This window comes from Erythrolamprus reginae, chromosome 6 (assembly GCF_031021105.1).
Source record: "Erythrolamprus reginae isolate rEryReg1 chromosome 6, rEryReg1.hap1, whole genome shotgun sequence".
Lineage (NCBI taxonomy): Eukaryota > Metazoa > Chordata > Lepidosauria > Squamata > Dipsadidae > Erythrolamprus > Erythrolamprus reginae.
The window spans coordinates 75,679,532-75,701,741 of NC_091955.1; the positions used below are offsets into that span (position 1 = coordinate 75,679,532).

Genomic DNA, 22,210 nt, shown 5'->3' on the forward strand with positions numbered 1-22,210 from the left:
AACTCGCCCCTTACTGACCTCTTCGGAATCTGGATAGGTCAACCGTGGATAATCTAAGGGTAAAGTATTGGGGGTTTGGGGATGACACTACGGAGTCTGGTAATGAGTTCAACGCTTCGACAACTCGGTTACTGAAGTCATATTTTTTACAGTAAACTTTGGAGCGGTTAATATTAAGTTTAAATCTGTTGTGTGCTCTTGTGTTGTTGTGGTTGAAGCTGAAGTAGTCGCCTACAGGCAGGATGTTGCAGCATATGATCTTGTGGGCAATACTTAGATCTTGTTTAAGGAGTCTTAGTTCTAGGCTTTCTAGGCCAAAATATCTAAGCTAAGTTTAGCTTCATCCAGAGAGCTTCCATGAAGGTATCTGGTTTTCTTCATCACACAAGATTTGTTCTTCTTGCAATCCAAGAAATATTCAATTATTTTCTCAGCATGATTTTAAAACATCAATTTGTGGTCCCTTCAGCCTTATTGTTATGAAGCTTCTCATGACTCCGGTGGTCAGGCTTTCACAGCCAGATGTTACTGCTATCAGTCTGTAGTCTCCATTTTAACACTTCATGTTAAGTCATTTGACTTAACAATATGGTTTTTAGTGTGTTTTGTGAACCAATAACCCAAAGTCATAACTTCACAGTGTGATATAAGAAACTAGCCTAACCTCATATTTCTCACCACTCAACTTTAATTCTCATATTTTATGGTTTATCAATTGTTACCTTATGATTTAAGTTTGTTATGTGATTCTATATTCTCTTCGATTCCTATATCATGAACTCTAGGCAAAAAGGTGCTTTTTAAAGAGGCAATTGGACTTTCTGGTTGTTGTTTTTTTCTTTGAAGACATTTGGCAGATGCTGAAGAAGCTTCTTGGATGAGAAACGAAATGTCTTCATGCAAAAAAAGCCCCCAAAGCCCAAAAATGAACTATATTTAGATCAGATCGAAGGCGAACTACGTTGCCTTCCATCTGAACTAAATGTACTGTAGTTCATAAAATCATCTGCCCTCAAACTCGGCCATTTAAAGCCTTGTGGACTTCAACTCCCAGAATTCTCCAGCGGTTTTCACGTCCTTCCAGCCCTCGATCGCTAAGCAACGCGGAGAAACATTTTGCTCTATTCGTAGGGAGGCCTCAAACTAAGACTTGGGGACTTCAACTCCCAGAATTATCCAGCCGGCATAGCGGTTTTCACTTCCGCCCAGTCCTCCATCGCTTAGCAACGCGGAGACACTTTTTGCTCTATTCGCGGGGAGTTCCTCAAACTCGGCCACTTTAAGACTTGGGGACTTCAACTCCCAGAAATTATCTGTTTACTTGGTGTGATTTACAGTACTGCCAACACTATGTGTTGACAACTATTTGAATTCTGGGAGTTGAAGTCTCCAAGTCTTAGAGTGGCCATGTTTAAAGACCTTTGCATATGGAAGCTCCAACTTTCGGTTTCATTTCTCCGAGAAGAGAGAGCCAACCCGAAAGGGGTGGGACGAGGGCTCCGGAGAGGGCGGGGATTCCGAAGCATCGATCGACCGCGAGCGGCTGGGTGGGTGGGCTGCAGTTCGCAGGGGAGGAAGAAGCAGGAAGGGGAAAAGGGGGGGCACGATGGCGGATGGATTCAACTTGGCCCAGGAGGTCTTGCGGAAGGTGTGCACGGCGGGCGGCTCACTGAAAGTCAGCCAGATTAAGGTGACCGGGGGCCAGCCGCGCCTGGATGCCCTGCTGCAAGACGAGACGAAATTCACCCTGGTGACGCGACAGGAGGATCCCCTCTCGGAGGCCGGCGGCAGCGAAGAGTACCGGGTCGTCGTGGCCACCACCGGGGCGCGGCTCTGCCAGGATCAAGGCAAAGGGAAGTGCGCCGGGGGTTGCCGCCGGCTCCACCTCTGCCGGTACTTCGTCTACGGGGGGTGCCGCCAACAGGCCGCGAGGTGAGCCCGTCGCCCCCTACCTTGGAAAAAGGAGGAGGGGGAAAGAGGGGAGGGAGAGGCCGGTGTGTGTGTGTGTGCAGCATTGATACTTCCTCATCAGGGAGGGGCATAAAATGGAAAAAATTGGGGCTTATCTATGCCCATAGATGCCCATGAAAAAAAATCAGGGCCTATCTATGCCTATGTGTGCCCATGAAAAATGTTGGGGTCTATCTGTGCCCATAGATGCCCATGAAAAAAATTGGGGGCTATCTATTGTTGGCACAAATCAAAATCAGGTGTAGAAAATGGTCTCGTGATGACATGTTTTTGTCTGTCAGTTCAGCCCCAAAGTTGAGTAATAATCGGAAATGGGGAAAGGTGGCTTCTTGTTTTTGTTTTGTTTTCAAATGCTAGAAGGTGGTTTGTTGTTGTTTGTTTCCCAACTGGGCAGGACTGAAAAATGAATTTATTTAATGGGATTGATATGCCGCCTGCTCCCTGAGGACCCCAGGGTGTCTTACCAACAATAATTATAAAATGATATAATTCAGATTAAAGCATTGCATAATAATTAAGAAATATTTCATGGTAATAAATTATTATCATTATTATTTATATGGGGCTGGGCGGCATGCAACATATAAGAACAACATATACAGTAATAGATAAATCCAATTATTTACACTAAACAAGCAATCTAAAATCCCCAGATACCTTAAAATCAATCATACACATTCAGAGAACAGCCATACAGGCATTCATTGGCTAAATACATTACCTAATAAGAAAAACACTTCGTAATACTAAAAACCCTGTTCAGCAGCATATAGAATTAAAAAAAAGACATGTTGGAAGGTCTATTAAAAGAAGGATTAGACAACCAACAGTGGATTTTGCACAAACAATAATTATAAAGCAATATAATCAGATCAAAACATTTTGTAATAATAATAAAAAACATTTCATAGTAATCAATAAATAAATTTCCTAATAATAAAAACAGTTCATAATACTAAAAACCCTGTTCAGCAGCATATAGAATTTTAAAAAAGACATGTTGGGCGGTCTATTAAAAGGATTAGACAACCAACAGCGGATTTGGTACAAACAATAATTATAAAACAATATAATTAGATCAAAACATTTTGTAATAATGATGATGATGATGGTGATAATAAAACATTTCATGGTAATCAATAAATGAATTTGCTAATAAAAACATTTCATAATACTAAAAACCCTGTTCAGCACCATACAGAATAAAAAAGACATGTTGGGAGGTCTATTAAAAGAAGAATTAGGCAACCCACAGTGGATTTGGTACCCTCCAGATGTGAGAAAAGTTGCGTCTGCAACATAATAATAATAAAAACACCAGAATGCAATCGCTGCGTTCATACACCAGAAACAACCCAATCATTTCGAATAGAAGGAGAAAGGCTGGAGGCGAAAGACTTTTGCTTGGCGCGGATTCCTGTTAGCCTGGGGATTTTATTTGCCGGTGGAGGCAACCGAATGTGGTTCCCCGGGTAATTGAGGCCGAAAGCACCTGGAGCCGCCCAGCCTTGAAGGCACAATTGGCATTTTTCTGTGGAGAATTCCGGCAGAGAGGAACGCTGGGGGCGTGGCGGGGGAGAAGCGGTGCCGGGTAGTTCGCGGTTCTCATTCCAGATTCATTCATGGTTTGGGGTTTTTTTTGGAAACGGCAAGTTTTATCGTCTGAGAGGCTTGTTCCATTTCCTCACCTGGTTAAAAGAGGGGGGGGCATGAAAAACGAATAAAGATTATTTTTAAAACAAACCCCTAAATTTTGGGTCCTGTTTATTATTATTTTTAAAAAATGAACCACACAAATATATGTACAGAAAATGAAGAAAAACCCACATGTAACATGTGAAAAACTAACAACATATAACATAGCAACAAATACCAACAGTTCATTTTTCTTTTCACAGCCTATTGCTATTTTTTCTTAACTATTGGCATTTGCGATTTATTTATATTTATTTATTTCCTATAAATTGAGTCACCTATTTCAATTTCAGCATCTGTTTCATTTATATTACAAAGTATAGATACTCTTATTCTCATCAGTCAATATACAGAGGGATGCTGTTGTGTTAATTTTTTTAAAAATAATCTATTCATTTTTCCATCTTAAACACCCCCCCAAATATATATATATATATATATATAGATAGATAGATAGATAGATAGATAGATAGAGAGAGAGAGACAGAGAGAGAGAGAGAGACAGAGAGACAGAGACAGACAGACAGACAGACAGACAGAAGAAAAACAACTCCCTTCCCCAGGTATAACATGTAACAAACCAACAACATATAACATAGCAACAAATACCAACCCGTGAATTAAGTTCATTTTTCATGGCTTATTACTATTGTTTTTTAGGTATTTACATTATCAATTGTTATAGAGTTATTATTTCCTAGAAATTGAGTCAACTATTTCAATTTCAGCATCTCTTTCATTTATGTTACAAAATTTAAATACTTGTCCATTAGTCAGTACACAGATGGCTGCTGTTGTGTTTATTTTTTAAAAAATAATCTTTATTCATTTTTCCATTTAAAAAAACCCACACAAATATACAGAAAAAAGCCTCCTCCACCCATCCCCAGATATAACATGTAACCAACTAACAACATATAACATAGCAACAAATACCAACTGGTAAAACAAGTTCATTTTTCTTTTCATAGCTGTTACTATTGTTTTCTTAACTACAGTGATCTCTCGGTTAGCGCGGGGGTTACGTTCCAAGACCTCCCGCGCTAACCGATTTCTGCGTTATATTGGATGCGGAAGTAAAACCACCATCTGCGCATGTGCGCCATTTTTTTCATGGCCGCACATGCGCAGATGGTGGAGTTTGCGTGTGGGCAGCGGGGAAGACCAAGGGAAGATTCCTTCAGCCGCCCAACAGCTGATCTGCTCCGCAGCGCGGAAGCAGCGAGGAGCCGAAGATGGGGTAAAGGCAAAGGGGAAACCCCATCTTCGGCTCCTCGCTGCTGCCGCGCTGCGGAGCGGATCAGGTGTTGGGCGGCTGAAGGAACCTTCCCTTGGTCTTCCCGCCAGATCACTTGCCGCTTGCCGCTTGCCAGTCCACACACGCCCCCCTGGATGAGCGGCCCCGCATGGCCCCAGCGCCGGACTCCGTTGCCGGCGGGAGGAAAGCGAATGCCACGGGGCTGGGCTCGGCTCCCCCCTCGGCTTCCCCCCTTACCAGCCCCGCCGCGGAAGGCTCCATTCTGTTCCCTGCCGGCCCGATTGAGCGGCCGGCGGTCTCCATTCAGGGAACAGACGTCCACCCCCTCCTCGGAGTCCCCGGCACCCAGCGTCCCCACGCCGCCTCCACCTCCCGGTAATGCGCCCGACCTCTGCCTCTCTCTTTCTCTCTCATATACCACGCCGGCAACAGGGAGAGAAAGAGAGAGAGAACTAGCGTGGACTTATTTTTTATTTTTTAATATTTTATTTTTTTAATTTTTAATTTTTAATTTTTTAATTAATATTTTTTGAAAAACCGCGTTGCAGCGTTTCGCGCTAATCGAGAACGCGCAAATCGAGGGATCACTGTATTTACATTTGGGCGATCCCCCACAGATATTTTGCTTCAGTTGACTTTATACTTGCAATGATGAGTGAAGCTAGGTTAACTTTTATGTACCACTGAATTGAGGGGTGTAAATATCCAGCTTTTCCAAAGAAAATGGCAGCCCCATTCTAGGCAGTCTTGGGACCTTTCTGAAGGAAGCTACTCTTTGGTCCTGTTCTTACCCTTCTGTTTCTGGCCATCCTGTTTACTCTTTTCAAGACTTACTTGAACAGGAAGTGCAATGTTGGACTTCTTTATCAATTTAAAACAATGTGTTTCTCTGCTTAAGGAAAAAGGGAGTGAATAACAAACTGTTAATAATAGCAAGGTCTGCCAGCACAGTTTCTCAGTTTGACTCTCCCATCATTTCCCATTTACCTGTTTTATTCAGATGCTTCATTTCTCCCACATCAAAATTTTATTGACATTACAAAATTAGGATTTTTAAAAACATTATGTATCTAAAGTATTTATTAGCCAACACCTTTCTGGAAGAAGCTTTCTAAAGTTGCATTTCTATGTATTGTATATCAAATGCCTTGGTTTCCATTTTTTTTAAAGCATCCTGGAATTCCAGGGGAAAAAATATCAATTTTCAGATGAGATTTGTTGATAATTTGCTTGGGTGTAACTGTACAGGTTGGTTAGCATGAAATGAAATTAGTTTGCCACTGCTTTCTTCCTGGATTACAGGTGAAATTTGAAATATTAGACTATCGTTCAAAAATTCATTTATTTCAATAATACAACTTAAAATGTGAAACTTAATATATCAGAGAGACTCATTACATGCAAGGCAAGATAGTTCAAGACATGATTTGTTATAATTGTGATGATTATGGGGTACAGCTCATGAAAACCCCAAATCCACCATCTCAGAAAATTAGAATATTACATGCAATCAATAAAACAAGGATTGTACATAGAATAATATTGGACCAATGAAAGGTATAAACATGCATATGTACTCAGTACAGTATTTCATTTGGGCCCCTTTTGTAACAATTACTACCTCATTGCAATGTGGCATGGAAGCTGTCAGCCTGTGGCACTGCTGAACTGTTATGGAAGACCAGGATGCTTCAGTAGCGGCCTTCAGCTCTTCTGCATTGTTCAGTCTCATGTCTCATCTTTTTCTAGGCAATGCCCCATAATTTCTCTGTGGGATTCAGATCAGTTGAGTTAGCTGGCCAATCAAGCATAGTAATCCCATGGTTATTGAATCAGGTTTTGAATCAGGTTTTGGTGCTTTTGGCAGTGTGGACAGGTGCCAAGTCCTGTTGGAAAATGAAGTCAGCATCCCCCAGAAAGCTCATCTGTGAAAGAAAGCATGAAGTGCTTCAAAATCTCCTGGAGACAGCTGCATTGACCCTGGACTTAATGAAGCACATAATAGAATAGAATTCTTTATTGGCCAAGTGTGATTGGACACACAAGGAATTTGTCTTTGGTGCATATGCTCTCAGTGTACATAAAAGAAAAATATACATTTGTCAAGAATCATGAGGTACAACACTTAATGATTGTCATAGGGGTCAAATAAGCAAGCGGGAAGGGGGGGGAATCAATATTAATAAAAATCTTAAGGATACAAGCAACAACACAGTAGACCAACACCAGCAGATGACATGGCTCCCTAAATCAACACAGACTGTGAAAATTTTGCATCTCATTTGGAAACCAAGCACCCGGGTTATGGAGGAAGAATGGAGAGGCACACACTGCAAGATGCTTGAAGTCCAGTGTGAAGTTTCCACAGTCTGTTGATTTGGGGAGCCATGTTATCTACGTTGCTGGCTAGTGAATACTGAGAGTTGAAGTCCACAAGTCTTAAAGTTGTGGTAAAAGTAGGCCAGACTCCTGGCCTACTTTCTGCTGTCTGCTCATGCCTATGAACTGTGTTGTTTAAAAATTATATCTGGATACAATTACAAACCATGTTTAATATTTTCAAAACCTTTAGGAGACCATGCAAGTTTATCCATGACATTAATACAGACCACAACCTCTCTGTCCTAAAAGAACATGGACTACATGGCCTAAACGTTCAAGAGTTAAATCAACTGCTGCTTCAGAACGATCCTTCACTCTTGCCTGAGGTGAGATGGTTACACACAATTGATGCTTGTTAGGCATTGAAATTTCCATTGCGCAAGATGCGGCCCACTGAACCATTGTAATTTACTCAAGAAATTCAATGTTGGGAGAATTTAATCTTTTCTAGGTAGCCCTCAACTTTTTGAGCCCAAAGTTTCTGTTGCTAAGTGAGACAGTTGTTAAGTAAGTCTTGTCACAGTTATTAAGTGAATCAGTGAAGTTAAGTTAGTAATCCAGTGGTTAGGTCAATCTGGATTCCCCATTGACTTTGCTTGTTAGAAGGTTACAAAAAATGATCACCTAACTCCTGGGACAAATGCAACTGTCATAAATGTGAAGTGGTTGCCAGGCATCTCAATTTTGACCATGTGACCATGGCGTTGCTGCAACCAGTAGTAAGTCTTAATACTGACTGCTTTGAGGGCCATTGTAGCTTTGAATGGTCACTTAATAAATGGTCGTAAGCAGGGTGGATTTGATTTAAATTGAGTTGATTTAAATCACTAGTAAATTATTTAAATCAACTCAATTTAAATCATAATTTTTAAAGAGCAGCTGTTATCTCTGTCCCACAGTAGCTCCTCCTCTGACCCACTGTTGGCTCGCTGACAGTTCCAATGTTGCAGAATATGCAGCCTCATGTTACAAAGCTAAGCTCCATTCCATGCTGAATAAACTAAGTTGTTAATGTATCTTAAATAGAAAACTCCAAAAGCATTTTATTAAAATAAATTTGATTTTTTTAAAAAAATGATTTAATATTTTTTTTAAATTAGATTTTTTATAAAATATCATTGATTTTATCCATCCTGATAGAAAGTCAAGGACTACCTGTATTAAGTGGCACTTTTAGTGATTATTGGTGGCCTTTCCAATGATAAATCAGTATTTCTAGTTGCAGAGTCAGTTTGGTATGGTAGTTAAGGCACTAGGCTAGAAACAGACCGAGTTTGAGTCTCATCTTGGATAGGAAAGCAATTGGCTGAACTTGGTCTAGTCACTTTCTCTCAACCTTAGGAAGAAAGCAATAGCCAAACATTGTGGACAAATTGCCAAAAAAATTGCACAGTCATTTGTGAGGAGTTGGCTGACTTGAAGGCGCCAAAAGAATACCCAAACAAAAATGGTTCAATTATTGGGCTTAATATTTTTATTTTGGTTTAATCTTGATTTCAAAGCCTCTTGAATAAATGAGGTATAATAATCTTCCAAATAAATGAAGACTATTTGGAAGATTATTATACTCCACTTTTACCTTATTCCATGAATCTAAGGTTACCCTATAGCTATAAAGAGACACAGAATATACTTTTGGGTTCCTTTAATAAGGTAGTGAATAATTGCCATAGAGTGGTCTGGATAGGCATTTAAGAAGAAAGCAATCTATCAATGCCATTGGTGGTCATTGGGAATAAAAGCTTGTACGAGGGGGTGCTGATACGTCTTTGGCTTTATCCAGAAAGAAATGATATAAGAAGATGAAACTTACACATTTATTCCACATACTCTGCACTGATGTCAACACACTTCTTACATCAATATTCCAAGTAAGCCTTGCAAAAAGAAGGATTTTGGTTGTGCCTCAAATCAGGCATCCATAGCAGCTATGGCATCAGAAATGGTGTGAAATTTGGTATCCTTGAGGTGGTTTCTTCAGGTCTGGAAACAGATGATTGTCGTAGGGAGCTAGATCTTGTGAATAAGGTGGGTCATTAACCAGCTGGAAGCTCAACTCCATCATTTTGCCCTGGTTGCTTATACCAGTGTTTTTCAACCAGTGTGCCGTGGCACACTAGTGTGCCGCGAGACATGGTCAGGTGTGCCGCGAAGCTCAGAGAAAGAAAACAAGAGAAAGAGAGAAAGAAAGAGCAAGATAGAGAGAAATAAAACGAGAGAAAGCAAGCAAGAGAGAGAAAGAAAGAGAAAGAAATAAATAAATAGAGAAAGAGAACAAGAGAGAAAGAAAGCAAGAGAGAGAGCAAGAGAAAGAAAGCGAGAGAGAGAGAGAGGGAGGGAAGGTGGGAGAGAGAAAGACATAGAGGGAAGTAGGGAGGGAGAGAGAAAGAGAGCAATAAAGAGGAAAGAAGAGAGAAAGAAAGAGGGATGGAGAGTGAGAGAAAAAAAAGGGAGAGAGAGGGAGAGAGAAATAGAGCGAAAGGGAGGAAGAGAGAATTTTTTGTCCAAACTTTTTTTAGCCCCCCCTCCCCCCAATGTGCCCCATGGTTTTGTAAATGTAAAAAATGTGCCGCGGCTCAAAAAAGGTTGAAAATCACTGGCTTATACAATGTGAACGGAGGTTTTGGAGGAACAAGATTCCTTTGGACAGCCTTTTGGCCTCCAGAGCTGCCTTCAATTGGTCAAATAATTCATTGCATTGATGGTGGAACCCTTTTGAAGATAGTCCACAAGCAACAAACCCTCCTTATCCCAGAACACAGATGCTACTGCCTCAGTGGCTGATTTTTGCACTCTGAACTTCTTTGGACAAAGAGAGCCATTGTGACTGCTCCACTCTTTTTAACTGCTCCTTAGTTTCAGGGTCATACTTAATTGTATCATCCATAGTGACCAGTCGATCCAGGAAGTTCTTATCAGTCCGGAAACACTTGGGGACATAGTTCCCTCTAAGCTGAGCAATGAGCAATCGCTCACTTAAAAATCATCATCAACTCAGAGTTTTTCAAACCTGCCCAGAAGCCGAGAGGGAAATAATGAGAGGGAAGGAGAGAGAGAGGAAGAGAGGAAGAGAGAGAAACAGATAGAAAAAAGAGAGGAAGGAAAAGAGAAAGAAAAAGAATGGGAGTAAGGAAGAGAGAAAGAAAATCAAAATCTAGTTTGAAACTAGCTCAGCTATTTAAGTGGCATTTTGATATTGATAGAGTTGCCCTATTATGTGCTCACTGTTATAGACACACAGTACAGTATTTTATTTTGAAATTCTCTGAGGCAAAACAGTGGGTTTTTTATTTGTTTGTTTGTTTGTTTGTTTACTTACTTATTTACTTATTTACTTATTTACTTATTTATTTATTATTTCTGTGCCGCCCAGTCCCAAAGGGACTGCCGCTCAGACACTATACTTTTCTGCCCCCCCCCCCCAAAAAATTAGAGGGAACACTGCTTGGGGACCCACTTTGCAGATAGCTACTTTATGTCCAAATGTTTGTGGATAATGACACAACATGTTAATGGAAATCCCCATGGCATCAGCTATTGCTGTAGCTGAAATTCAACGATTCTCCGTATGAGGTTGTGCACAGCATCAACAATCTCCAGAACAACAACCACTTTCGGTTGTCCAGGACATTCCTCATCATTGGTGTTGTAATGACCTGTTTTAAATAGAACAGTGATGGTGAACTGATGGCACAGGTGCCACAGGTGGCATGCGGAGCCATATCTGCTGGCACATGAGCGGTTGCCCTATCTCGGCTTCTGCGGCATATCACCATGGATATCCTTCATGGACTTTCCTTGCAGAAACATGAATTTTATCACTCCTCTCATTTGTTGTGAATATCACCTTAGACTCCGCCATTTTGTTTTCCCACGTATGTAGAACACTGTTTCCATAAGCTACAAACGCAAAATTTTAAAAACATATTAGACACACAAGGCTTTCATGTGATGTAACATTTGTTACCATAAAAACAAGACAAAAAATCACAAACCCAAAAACGTATCAGCACCTCCTCGTACATTAGAACATCTGGTATTGTGTTAGGATGGTTCCTGACCCCATTTCTAAATATCTTTGGAGATGTTTTAGTCCCATGCTCTTTGTGAACATTTAGACATAATTGTTCTATTTACATCTTTGCTTGGCTAGAGATAGAGTAAATACAGTGATACCTCATCTTAAAAACCGCTCGTCATACAAACTATTTTCACCTTACAAACCCAAGCCACCGCCACTGGGATGCCCTGCCTCCGGACTTCTGTTGCAAACGAAGCACCCATTTTTGCGCTGCTGGGATTCCCCTGAGGCTTCCGTCGATGGGAAACCCCACCTCCGGAATTCCGTGTTTTTGCGATGCTGCAGGGGAATCCCAGCAGTGCAAAAATGGGCGCTTCGCTGGCAACGAAAGTCCGGAGGTGGGGTTTCGAGGACTTCCATGTTTTTGCGATGCTGCAATTTCACTGAGGCTCCCCTCGCTGGGAAACCCCATTTCCAGACTTCTGTTGCCAGCAAAGCACCTGTTTTTGCACTGCTGGGATTCCCATGTTGGGATTCCCCTGCAGCATCACAAAAACACGGAAGTCCGGAGGTGGGGTTTCCCATGGAGGGGAGCCTCAGGAGAATCCCAGCAGCGCAAAAACGGGTGCTTCAGCTGGCAAAAGGGGTGAGTTTTGGGCTTGCACGCATTAATCGCTTTTCCATTGATTCCTCTGGGAAACATTCGTTCGTCTTACAAACGTTTCACCTTACAAACCTCGTCCTGGAACCAATTAAGTTCGTAAGACGAGGTATCACTATATATCCATTTGCTTCGAAGATGCTGATATATTTTCTTCTCTTTGTTAGATCTGTCCATATTACAACAAAGGGGATGGGCCTTATGGATCGTGCACCTTTAAGAAGATCTGTGTTAAACTTCACATATGCCAGTACTACCTCCAAGGAGAATGTAGATTTGGGAGTAACTGCAGACACTCTCATGATATTTTTAATTCTGATTGTTATGACAAACTGGAGAAGTGGGGGATGAGCCATGATTTGATTAGTAAAATTCCGTTGTTCTACAGGAACGTGTATGACATAAAAAACAACACATCTTCAAAATACAGAGGTAAAGTACTTTATCCTGTTTAGAAACAACTGTTGTGCTATTTTCAATCTCATGCCCTCGGTGTTGGGAATACAATTTCTAATTTTCCTGGTGTGGCAACGCATTCTGGGAGTTGCCGTCTTTGCATGATTGGAACGCAGTAAGTTGGGAGGACTGTACTGTCAGAATCACCTCTCTGCTTAATATTGTAGTAGTTTGTGATACAGGAGCTTTTGTATTGGGATAATTCAAATTTCAGCCTGAAATTCACCCATGTCCAAGGAGGTGTGCAAGGATTACACCTGTCCACTTTGCATTATAAGACCAGCATGGTCCTCTCTAAAAATAGAGATAAATTAATTGCTGGTATTTCATGCTTTCTCAGCTGTGTTTATCAATTATGAAAATTGGAAAGAGTATTACGTAGGCCAGTGATGGCAAACCTGTGGCACAGATGGCATGCGTTGCCCTAGCTTAGCTCCAATGTGCATGCATGTGTTGGCCAGCTAATTTTTGGCTCACACAGAGGCTCTGGACGGGCATTTTTGACTTCCAGAGAGCCTCCAGGGGGATGAGTGTAGGCGTTTTTACTCTCCCCCATCCTCCCCACTCCAGGGAAGCCTTTGGAGCCTGGGGAGGGTGAAACATGAGCCTATTGGGTTTTTTTTGTTTGAAGATGTTTTGCTTCTCATCCAAGAAGTTTCTTCAGCTCTTCGAGTATTAGTATCATGGGGGTTCTGGTCCTGCTGTCCTTCTCATGAAATCAATATTCCTTAGAATCAACTCCCACCCAATGTCCACCCTGCTCCCACCCTGCTGGTTTTTTGTAAGGCCACAAAGACCTGGCTGTGCCGGCAGGCTTAGGGACCCTAAATTAGCACCTACTGACCACCTGCATGAATATGACTTTGCATGAATGAGATGAATGTGTGTTGAACCACTGTTACGAGTTTTAACTAAGGTTTTAGATTTCTTGACTTCTTTATTATTTTATATTGCAAGCCGCCTGGGTCTTTTGGGATTGGGCGGCATATATATTCTGGGACTATACTCCCATAGTCTTTTATCAGTTCCCAGGCTGATAAGCCTACTAAAACTCTCAATAACGCTTCTACTCAAGTCTTATCTCACTGTGTGGGTAGCATATTTTGCGCATGTGAAATTCTCGTGCAAAATTCTTGTAAGTTAGTTCACTACGACGCTAAATGTATTTATTTTATTCTAGAAAAGACAGTACCATGGCACCTTGGTACCCACTGTTGATTAGTTAAGGGAGGCACAATGAATGCCAAAAATAAGAACATAAGAAGACCCATACTGAATCGGGCCAAAGCCCATCGAATCCAGCATTCTGTGTCACTCAGCTGCCCACCAATTGTGCATTGGGGTCTTGAGCAGAAAGAGAAGGAAAAACCCTCCCTTTCCTTTGATCCCCAACAATGGGACCCAAGGGAATCCTGCCTGCCTCAACCAACATATAGGCGGCACTTGGACATCAAAATTATGAGTGCCAAACAATTTTTCCTCATAAGGAATAATATAGTAAGTCACAAGACAGTCAGCACCGATAAGTTTTAGCTTGTACATTGAGTACCAAACAAATGGTGAGTACTGGGACAAAAATTTTGTGTCAAAATGCATTGAATACTAAGTTCAATGAGTTTCAGTTAAATACCAAAGTACCACCGTACCTATGTTTTAGGGAAACCCCTATAAGCCTTTTGAGTAAAAAAAAGAAAAAGAAATAAACATATGTTTTATGGTTTTGATGGTTAAACAGGATAGATTATAAAATGAAGAGATCCATGATTTAATTTTACAGACAATTGTTTGTAAATATTTGTATTTATAACTGCTATGAGGAATATCTGAAGGCTCTCTTTATATCTTTATTTTTTCCTATATTTTTGCTACTTTTTTCTTTCTCCACTTTTAGCTTTTTCTTTCCCCCCTTGTCTTTCTGCTTCTTCTTTTCTATTTAATTTTAGCTTGCATTAGTTTGCATTATAGTTGTTAAAACTTTCAATAAGAAAATTACATAAAGCATAAAACAATTTATTAATTACGGCATTATTTGTTTTTTGTTTCAATTGGCCCAGTTGATTGGATTAACCATGATACATAAACCACAGGGATTGGATTCACATCCCATGCTAAGACAAGACCAAAACTGCATTGTAATTTCATACAATTTTGTCTTCTTGATTGTGTTTGTAAAAGAGGACTCACAACCATCTTTGCTGAAAACAATTTATCTGTAAATTGAGAATTAGAGGAAATATTGCTTAAAACAATACTTTTATTTCTGATTTTAAGAAAGTTTTAGATCTTGAAATACCGAGAGAAAGATAGAAGGTGCAGCTTACGAAAATTTGTCCCTCTTAGTAAAATAAATTAATCCCAAAAGCTGCTCTGAACTACTATTACTGCTTTTTTGCCACCATAGTCTCTCTTCTTTGCTGTCTTCATGAAATCAAGAAATCCTCTTTTATTAACAACTTTTATCTGTCTGTAATTTTCTAGAGCTGATCTGAGGACTTATTATCTTTTTCCCCCTTACGGGCGATTGGGAGAATTGGAGGAAATTAAAATAATGTATCTTTTGGCATCTTGAGTCAAAGTGTATACTTCATTTTTCCTTAGAGAGAAGAGAAAATCAAATAGTCTCCACCACAGACATTGATGAATCAGATATTATTTGCTTATACCACATTAGCAAAAGTTGTAGCTTTCAAGGTAAGTGGAGTAAAACCAGTTTGGTCAAGCTTTCCATGTTTCTGATATGTGATAAGAATACTATCATTTCTCACCATGCTCTTAGAACAGGGGCGGGCTACCATTCCGGGTGCTACCAGAACAAGCCGGAAGCATGTGCGTGTTTGACCGGTGTGAGAATTCCGGGTTCTTTTGCTTCTGCGCATGCAGAAGCAAAAGAAGCAAAAATAGGACAAAATAAGGCAAGTGACTGCCGCCGCTGCTTCCCCCTCTCACCGCCGCTGCTCCCACTTGCCGCTGCTGCGCCCTCGCCCCATTTGCCACCACTTTCCACTCTCACTGCCGCTTCTCCCACTTGCCGTCGCTTCCCCTGCTTGCCGACACTCCCCCGCTTGTGCCGCTGCTCATGGCAGCTCTGCTGCGAGTAGCCTGCCCACCGCCCACTCTACTACCCCGTCTGGCCCTTACTTTGCTCCGGCACATAACCTCCTGCAGGGGCACTGAGAAGATGGGCCAGGGTGCGGGGAGCAGGCCAGGTGGCCCCGAACTCTGGCTGTGCGGCCTCTCTGTGCCCTCCCATGCCACAGGCATCTCTCTTCTGCGGCGCAGGAGAGCAGAGAGCAGGCTACCAAGCCGGAGTTCGTGCAAGCCGCTTTTGCTACTGACCCCAGCTGCCGCTCTAGGCGCTGCAGCAAGATTCGGCTGGTCTCAAAAAATAACTGGTATTTTTTTACCGGAATTGTGCCAGTTGCGCGTGCAAGTCGCGTCCATGCCCGGTGGCAATGGAGCAAAGCTACACACTCCATTGCCACCACCGGAACAGCGTTCCCACTGTTCTGGCCCATAGCCCATGCCTGCCTTAGAATTTTGGAGTTAGAAAACGTCATTTAGGCCAGGGGTGCCAAACTCAAAGCCCACGGCCCGCAACCAGTCCATGAAGTGCTTATATCTATCCCGTGGGGCCTTCCTAGGAACAGCAAAGGAGCAGCCCGTGGTCCCCCTGCCCTGCAGCTCTCCTGAGCACTGCTTTTGCTGGCAGAGGGTTGCAGGATGCTGTCGCATTGCATGACCCTCCCGAGCTCCATTTTCGCTGGCACAGGGCTGCAGAAGCCATTGCAGCCAAAAACTGAGCCCTGGAGCTTGTTTTTGCTGACAGAGCCCTCAGGTCACCATAAATGACCCCAACACAAGTGACATTGAGCAGGCCACCGCTTCCCGCCCCCCCCCCCGCCCCGGTAGTCAAACTCTGATGTGGCCCTCAATAAAATCAAGTTTGATACCCCTGATTTAGGTTGAACCCAATCCCTGCTCAATACAGAAATTCAAAATAAAGGATCCCTAGATTGATGGCTATTATTATTATTATTATTATTATTATTATTATTATTATTATTATTATTATTTAGATTTGTATGCCGCCCCTTTCCGTAGACTCGGGGCGGCTCACAACACAATAAAAACAGTTCATGACAAATCTAATAATTTACAATTTAAGATATTTTAAAAAACCCATTATTAATCAGACATACATACAAGCATACCATACATTAATTGTATAGGCCCAGGGGAATTATTTCAGTTCCCCCATGCCTGACAACAAAGGTGGGTTTTAAGGAGTTTACGAAAGGCAAGGAGGGTAGGGGCCGTTCTAATCTCTGGGGGGAGCTGGTTCCAGAGAGTCGGGGCCGCCACAGAGAAGGCTCTTCCCCTGGGGCCCGCCAACCGACATTGTTTAGTTGATGGTACCCGGAGAAGGCCCACTCTGTGGGACCTAATCGGTCGCTGGGATTCGTGCGGCAGAAGGTGGTCTCTATCTGTATGGAGACTATCACCATTCAGAAAAATGGCTTCCCTTGTCAATCTAGTCTTGGATTTGTGTATTTCCAGATGCCACAAATTAACCTTTAGCATCATTTCAATGCAACTTAGATGTAGATCACAGAACTTCTTCAGTTCTACCATCACTCACTTCTAATACAGTAAATTCAGTAGAAGAAAAAAATATATTAATTTCACATTTGTGCTGTGAAATGAGGTTGTCAACTTGCTGTTATGACATATGTGAAAATGAATAATTAAGAACTAGATCTATCATATTTAGGCTGCAAAGATCTGGACTAATTATTCAGCAAAGAATTATGTGGGCTTATGATTCATTTCTTTGCAGCCCAGTTTTGGAACTCTCTTAGAAACTCGAGACCTGATTCATAATACCTTTGATGATTTCTGATACGTAATCCAAGCAATTATTATACAGCTGATGTACTATATATAAGTACAGTGATACCTCGTCTTACAAACGCCTCATCATACAAACTTTTCAAGATACAAACCCGGGGTTTAAGATTTCTTTGCCTCTTCTTACAAACTATTTTCACCTTACAAACCCACCACCGCCGCTGGGATGCCCCGCCTCTGGACTTCCGTTGCCAGTGAAGCACCCGTTTTTGCACTGCTGGGATTCCCCTGAAGCTCCCCTCCATGGGAAACCCCACCTCCGGACTCCTGTGTCTTTGTAATGCAGCAGGGGAATCCCAACAGTGCAAAAACGGGCGGTTCATTGGCAACAGAAGTCCGGAGGTGGGGTTTCCCAGCGAGGGGAGCCTCAGTGAAATCGCAGCATCGCAAAAACACAGAGGTCCGGAGGTGGGGTTTCGAGGACTTGGGTGTTTTTGCGATGCTGCAATTTCACTGATGCTCCCTTCGCTGGGAAACCCCACCTCCGGATTTCCATTGCCAGTGAAGCGCTCGTTTTTGCAATATTGGGATTCCCCTGCAGCATCGCAAAAACACAGAAGTCCAGAGGTGGGGTTTCCCATGGAGGGGAACCTCAGGGGAATCCCAGCAGCGCAAAAATGGGCGCTTCGGCTGGCAAAAGGGGTGAATTTTGGGGTTGCACGCATTAATCACTTTTCCATTGATTCCTATGGGCAACATTGTTTCGTCTTACAAACTTTTCACCTTAAGAACCTCGTCCCAGAACCAATTAAGTTTGTAAGACAAGGTATCACTGTATTTGCAAAAGGGAAAATGAAAGGGTATAAAAATGGAACATTTGCAAGAAGCTCACTACTTCCTGTGTGCCTGGCAAATTCATCAGTACAAATTTTTTACATTTCTCCTTGAAAAGTATCTAAATAGATCAAAAATATAATACAATATAACTTATGTTTGTTTATTTAGATAAATGTACCAGGGTTCACTACCATTTACCATATAAATGGCAAGTTTTAAACGGTGCTTTGTGGAAAGACATTGACAGTATGCAGAGAATTGAAAAAGCCTTCTGTGACCCAGGCATTGAAAGGTATAAATATAGTAATAATTTTTTCTTAGAATAACATGTTCTTGTTTGACTTGAATTGTAGTGATGCTGTTTTGCTAGTTTTTTCTTCTTTGAATATTTCAATGCATGTTTTAACTGTTTTTTAATGTTTGCCTCTTATTGTAATATGCAACCTTTAAATATGAGTTTCCTGTTTAAATTAGAGGTGTGTTTGTGCGAGGTTCAAATCAGTTTTGACTCCTCATGAAATCCATCGAATTTTCTTGGCAACATTTTTTGGAAGTGGTTTGCCGTAACTTCTTCCTAAATTTCACAAGCAAAATGTGTGCAATTCTTGAGAAAGCCTACATAATAATGAATCATACATTTCTGTTTCTAGATTTACATTTACTGTAAATACACAATAATCAGATACAGATAAGAAGTGAGTGAGGAAAGCTAAATTTTTCCTCTCAAGCTTCTTAGTTTGCAAAATGTTTCTCTCCAGTAAAGTTTTTTTCTCAGTTGGTCAGGAATATATTAGAGAAGGATGAGAGGAAAATGGTTTATCTCATTCCATATGCAGATCCTAATCTGGATTGGGCTGCTATGTATTTACTGTAAATAGAAACATAGAAACACAGAAGTCTGACGGCAGAAAAAGACCTCATGGTCCATCTAGTCTGCCCTTACACTATTTTCTGTATTTTATCTTAGGATGGATATATAGAATTGAAAGTGGATTGTGTGCTTCATATAATTCAACTTTAGTCTCCTATAAGTTACATTTTAGATTTTGATGAAATCAGTACAAAAGGGTATAGAGTTCAGTTGGCCCCAGTTTACTCTTTTGAGTATAATCAATGAGACTAAATTTATCCTTTCTCCTCTTGAGTTGCAAAGATGAGAAGAATAACAATAATGGAAGTAGTGTTTTTCAAACATTTTGATTTTAAACAAAAGCCTAATACTAATAGAGTACTTAATATTAATCTGGTTCTGTCCATGGTTTGAGAGTTTTAGCACATAAAGCTGTACCAGTGAAATGCAGTGTAAATGCATATATCTTATAAATATAAAAATGATACAAGTCCTTTCAGTTTAAGTATCATAGAAATGGTCTCTTATGATTCTGATGCCAGCTACTTATCATTCTGGCTTTACAATGGGTTTTTAAATAAGATCATATGCTTAGTTATTGCTTAGTTAAATAAGATCATATGCTTAGTTATGCTTAGTTTTTGCTTTTAAAATACATTTTTTGTGACATGTTCAAGGAATTATTGTTTCAGAATTTTTTATGCTTCTGGGTTTCTCCTTTAGCATCTATTTTTTGAAAGCTGTCCATCTTTATCCTAGGTAAAAAAAATATTGCATTTCTTAGATTTGGTTTTGGGATTGTGTTCCTGAGATGTTGGGAAAAGCTTATTTTAACTGAAAGCATTCTTATCCTAGATTAACTTCCCTTACCCTTAGAAACGTAACACTCATATAGCAAATTGGTCACTATTATAAAGGATGAAAAGGTAAAAGTCTTTTCATGCAGAAAATATTTATCACTGTTCTAATAAATTATTCTAGTTTCCATAAAAAGACCATAGAAATAGAAGACCGTTGGTGAATTTTTTGGGCTCGGCATGCCAAAAATTCAGAAAATGGCTAACTTGACTCTTTTGGCATGTTTTACACACAGACACACACACACACAGAGAGAGAGACAGAGAGAGAGAGAGAGAGAGAGAGAATCTTCCAATATCTCAGGAGTTGCCATAAAGAAGAGGGAGTCTAACTATTATCCAAAGCACCTGAGGGTAGAATAAGAAGCAATGGGTGGAAACTAAACAAGGAGAGAAGCAACTTAGAACTAAGGAGAAATTTCTGGACAGTTAGAACAATTAATCCATGGAACAGTTTGCTTCCAGAAGTTGTAAATGATCCAACAATGGAGGTTTTTAAGAAAATGTTGAATAACCATCTGTCTGTAGGGTTTCCTGCCTAAGTAGGGGATTGGACTAGAAGACCCCCCAAGGTCCCTTTCAACTCTGTTACTATTATTATAATATTATCACACACACACACCAATTATGTGTCACCAAAATGTTGTGGTATATTACTTTGGACAGGCATGTTATAGCTCACCATCACTGAAATAAACTAGAACAATCATTTTTAAAAGGTTATAATTTTTTTAAATCCCATTGTCCACAGTACATTCCATTTGGAAGGACTGGAGCAGGCATTATTCATGCAAAAAATCAATTTCTCCAATATGACATGGGGCTCTGCTAAAATTAGACGGCTTTCCACACCATCTTCTGTGACCAAGCCACCACACTATATTCTTACAACAGATTGGATCTGGTACTGGAAGGATGAATACAATCTATGGAAAGAATATGGAGTAAATGTAAGCATTATTAATATTGAAATCACATTGTCATCTTCTTCATGCTGTATAGCAGGTTTCTCTGGCTGTGGGTATTGCCTCCCAAGGACAATTCCATCTGTCCATTACCCTGGGGGCGGAACTATTGACCCCCTCAGAGAGGGTGCGCAACTTGGGTGTCCTCCTCGATCCACAGCTGATATTGGAACATCATCTTTCGGCTGTGGCGAGGAAGACGTTTGCCCAGGTTCGCCTGGTGTACCAGTTGCGGCCCTATTTAAACAGGGAGTCATTGCTCACAGTCACTCATGCCCTTATCACCTCGAGGTTCGATTACTGCAACGCTCTCTACATGGGGCTACCTTTGAAAAGTGTTCGGAAACTCCAGATCGTGCAGAACGCGGCCGCGAGAGCCATCGTGGGGCTTCCAAGATTCGCCCACGTATCTACAACACTCCGTGGCCTGCATTGGCTGCCGATCAGTTTCCGGTCACAATTCAAAGTGTTGGTCATGACCTTTAAAGCCCTACATGGCATTGGACCAGAGTACCTCCGGAACCGCCTGCTACCGCACGAATCCCAGCTGCTGATAAGGTCCCACAGAGTTGGCCTTCTCCAGGTCCTGTCGACTAAACAATGTCGTCTGGCGTGCCCCAGGGGAAGAGCCTTCTCTGTGGCGGCCCTGGCCCTCTGGAATCAACTCCCCCTGGAGATTAGAACTGCTCCCACCCTCCTTGTCTTCCGTAAACTACTTAAGACCCACCTATACCGCCAGGCATGGGGAATTTGAGACACCTTTCCCCCAGGCTTATTATAATTTATGTTTGGTATGTATGTGCTGTTTAGTTTTTAATTATGATAGGGTTTTTAGGTTTTTTTTAATATTAGATTTGTGCCAGTATAATATTGTTTTTTCGTTGTGAGCCGCCCCGAGTCTTCGGAGAGGGGCGGCATACAAATCTAATAAATTATTATTATTAATTATTATTATTCTCAACCTTAGCAACTTTTTAAAGGGTGACCTTAGTTCAGTTGAAAATTATAGACCAATCTCGCTGTGTTGTGTTACATGCAAAGTTATGGAATCAATTATAAACCAATCCATTGTTAACCACTTGCCATTTATACATGGTATGCTTGTGTGTGTGTCTGTTAGTATATGGGGTTTTTTAATCTTTAAATATTTTAAACTTACTCGGATTATTTATGATTTGTTTTACTCTGTTGTGAGCCGCCCCGAGTCTTCGGAGAGGGGCGGCATACAAATCTAAATAATAAATAAATAAAATAAATAAATAAACTTAGAGACAAAAAACTTGCTATCCAACAGTTTTGTTTTAGGAAAAACCTGTCCTGTAATCTGCAACCTTTGCAGTGTAAAAACATCTGGGCTACATGTACTGTATTGATCAAGGCAAAGCTGTAGATGCAATTTACATAGATTT

The 22,210-nt window shown here is 41.1% G+C and overlaps 1 protein-coding gene across 3 annotated transcripts in view; it reads left to right on the plus strand.

Annotated features, from left to right (window-relative positions):
- The first annotated feature begins 1,505 nt into the window (after positions 1–1,505).
- Positions 1,506–22,210, plus strand: part of LOC139169749 (protein mono-ADP-ribosyltransferase PARP12-like) — a 45,831-nt gene continuing 25,126 nt past the window's right edge. The window contains exons 1-6 of one of the 3 annotated variants that reach the window (XM_070756306.1): positions 1,506–1,932; positions 7,497–7,632; positions 12,156–12,420; positions 15,043–15,135; positions 18,298–18,421; positions 20,588–20,786. In XM_070756306.1, coding sequence (XP_070612407.1) covers positions 1,607–1,932; positions 7,497–7,632; positions 12,156–12,420; positions 15,043–15,135; positions 18,298–18,421; positions 20,588–20,786 — 1,143 coding nt within the window. In that variant the 5' untranslated portion in view covers positions 1,506–1,606. The remainder of the gene's footprint in view (positions 1,933–7,496; positions 7,633–12,155; positions 12,421–15,042; positions 15,136–18,297; positions 18,422–20,587; positions 20,787–22,210) is intronic. The other 2 variants (XM_070756304.1, XM_070756305.1) reach the window with 2 other exon arrangements.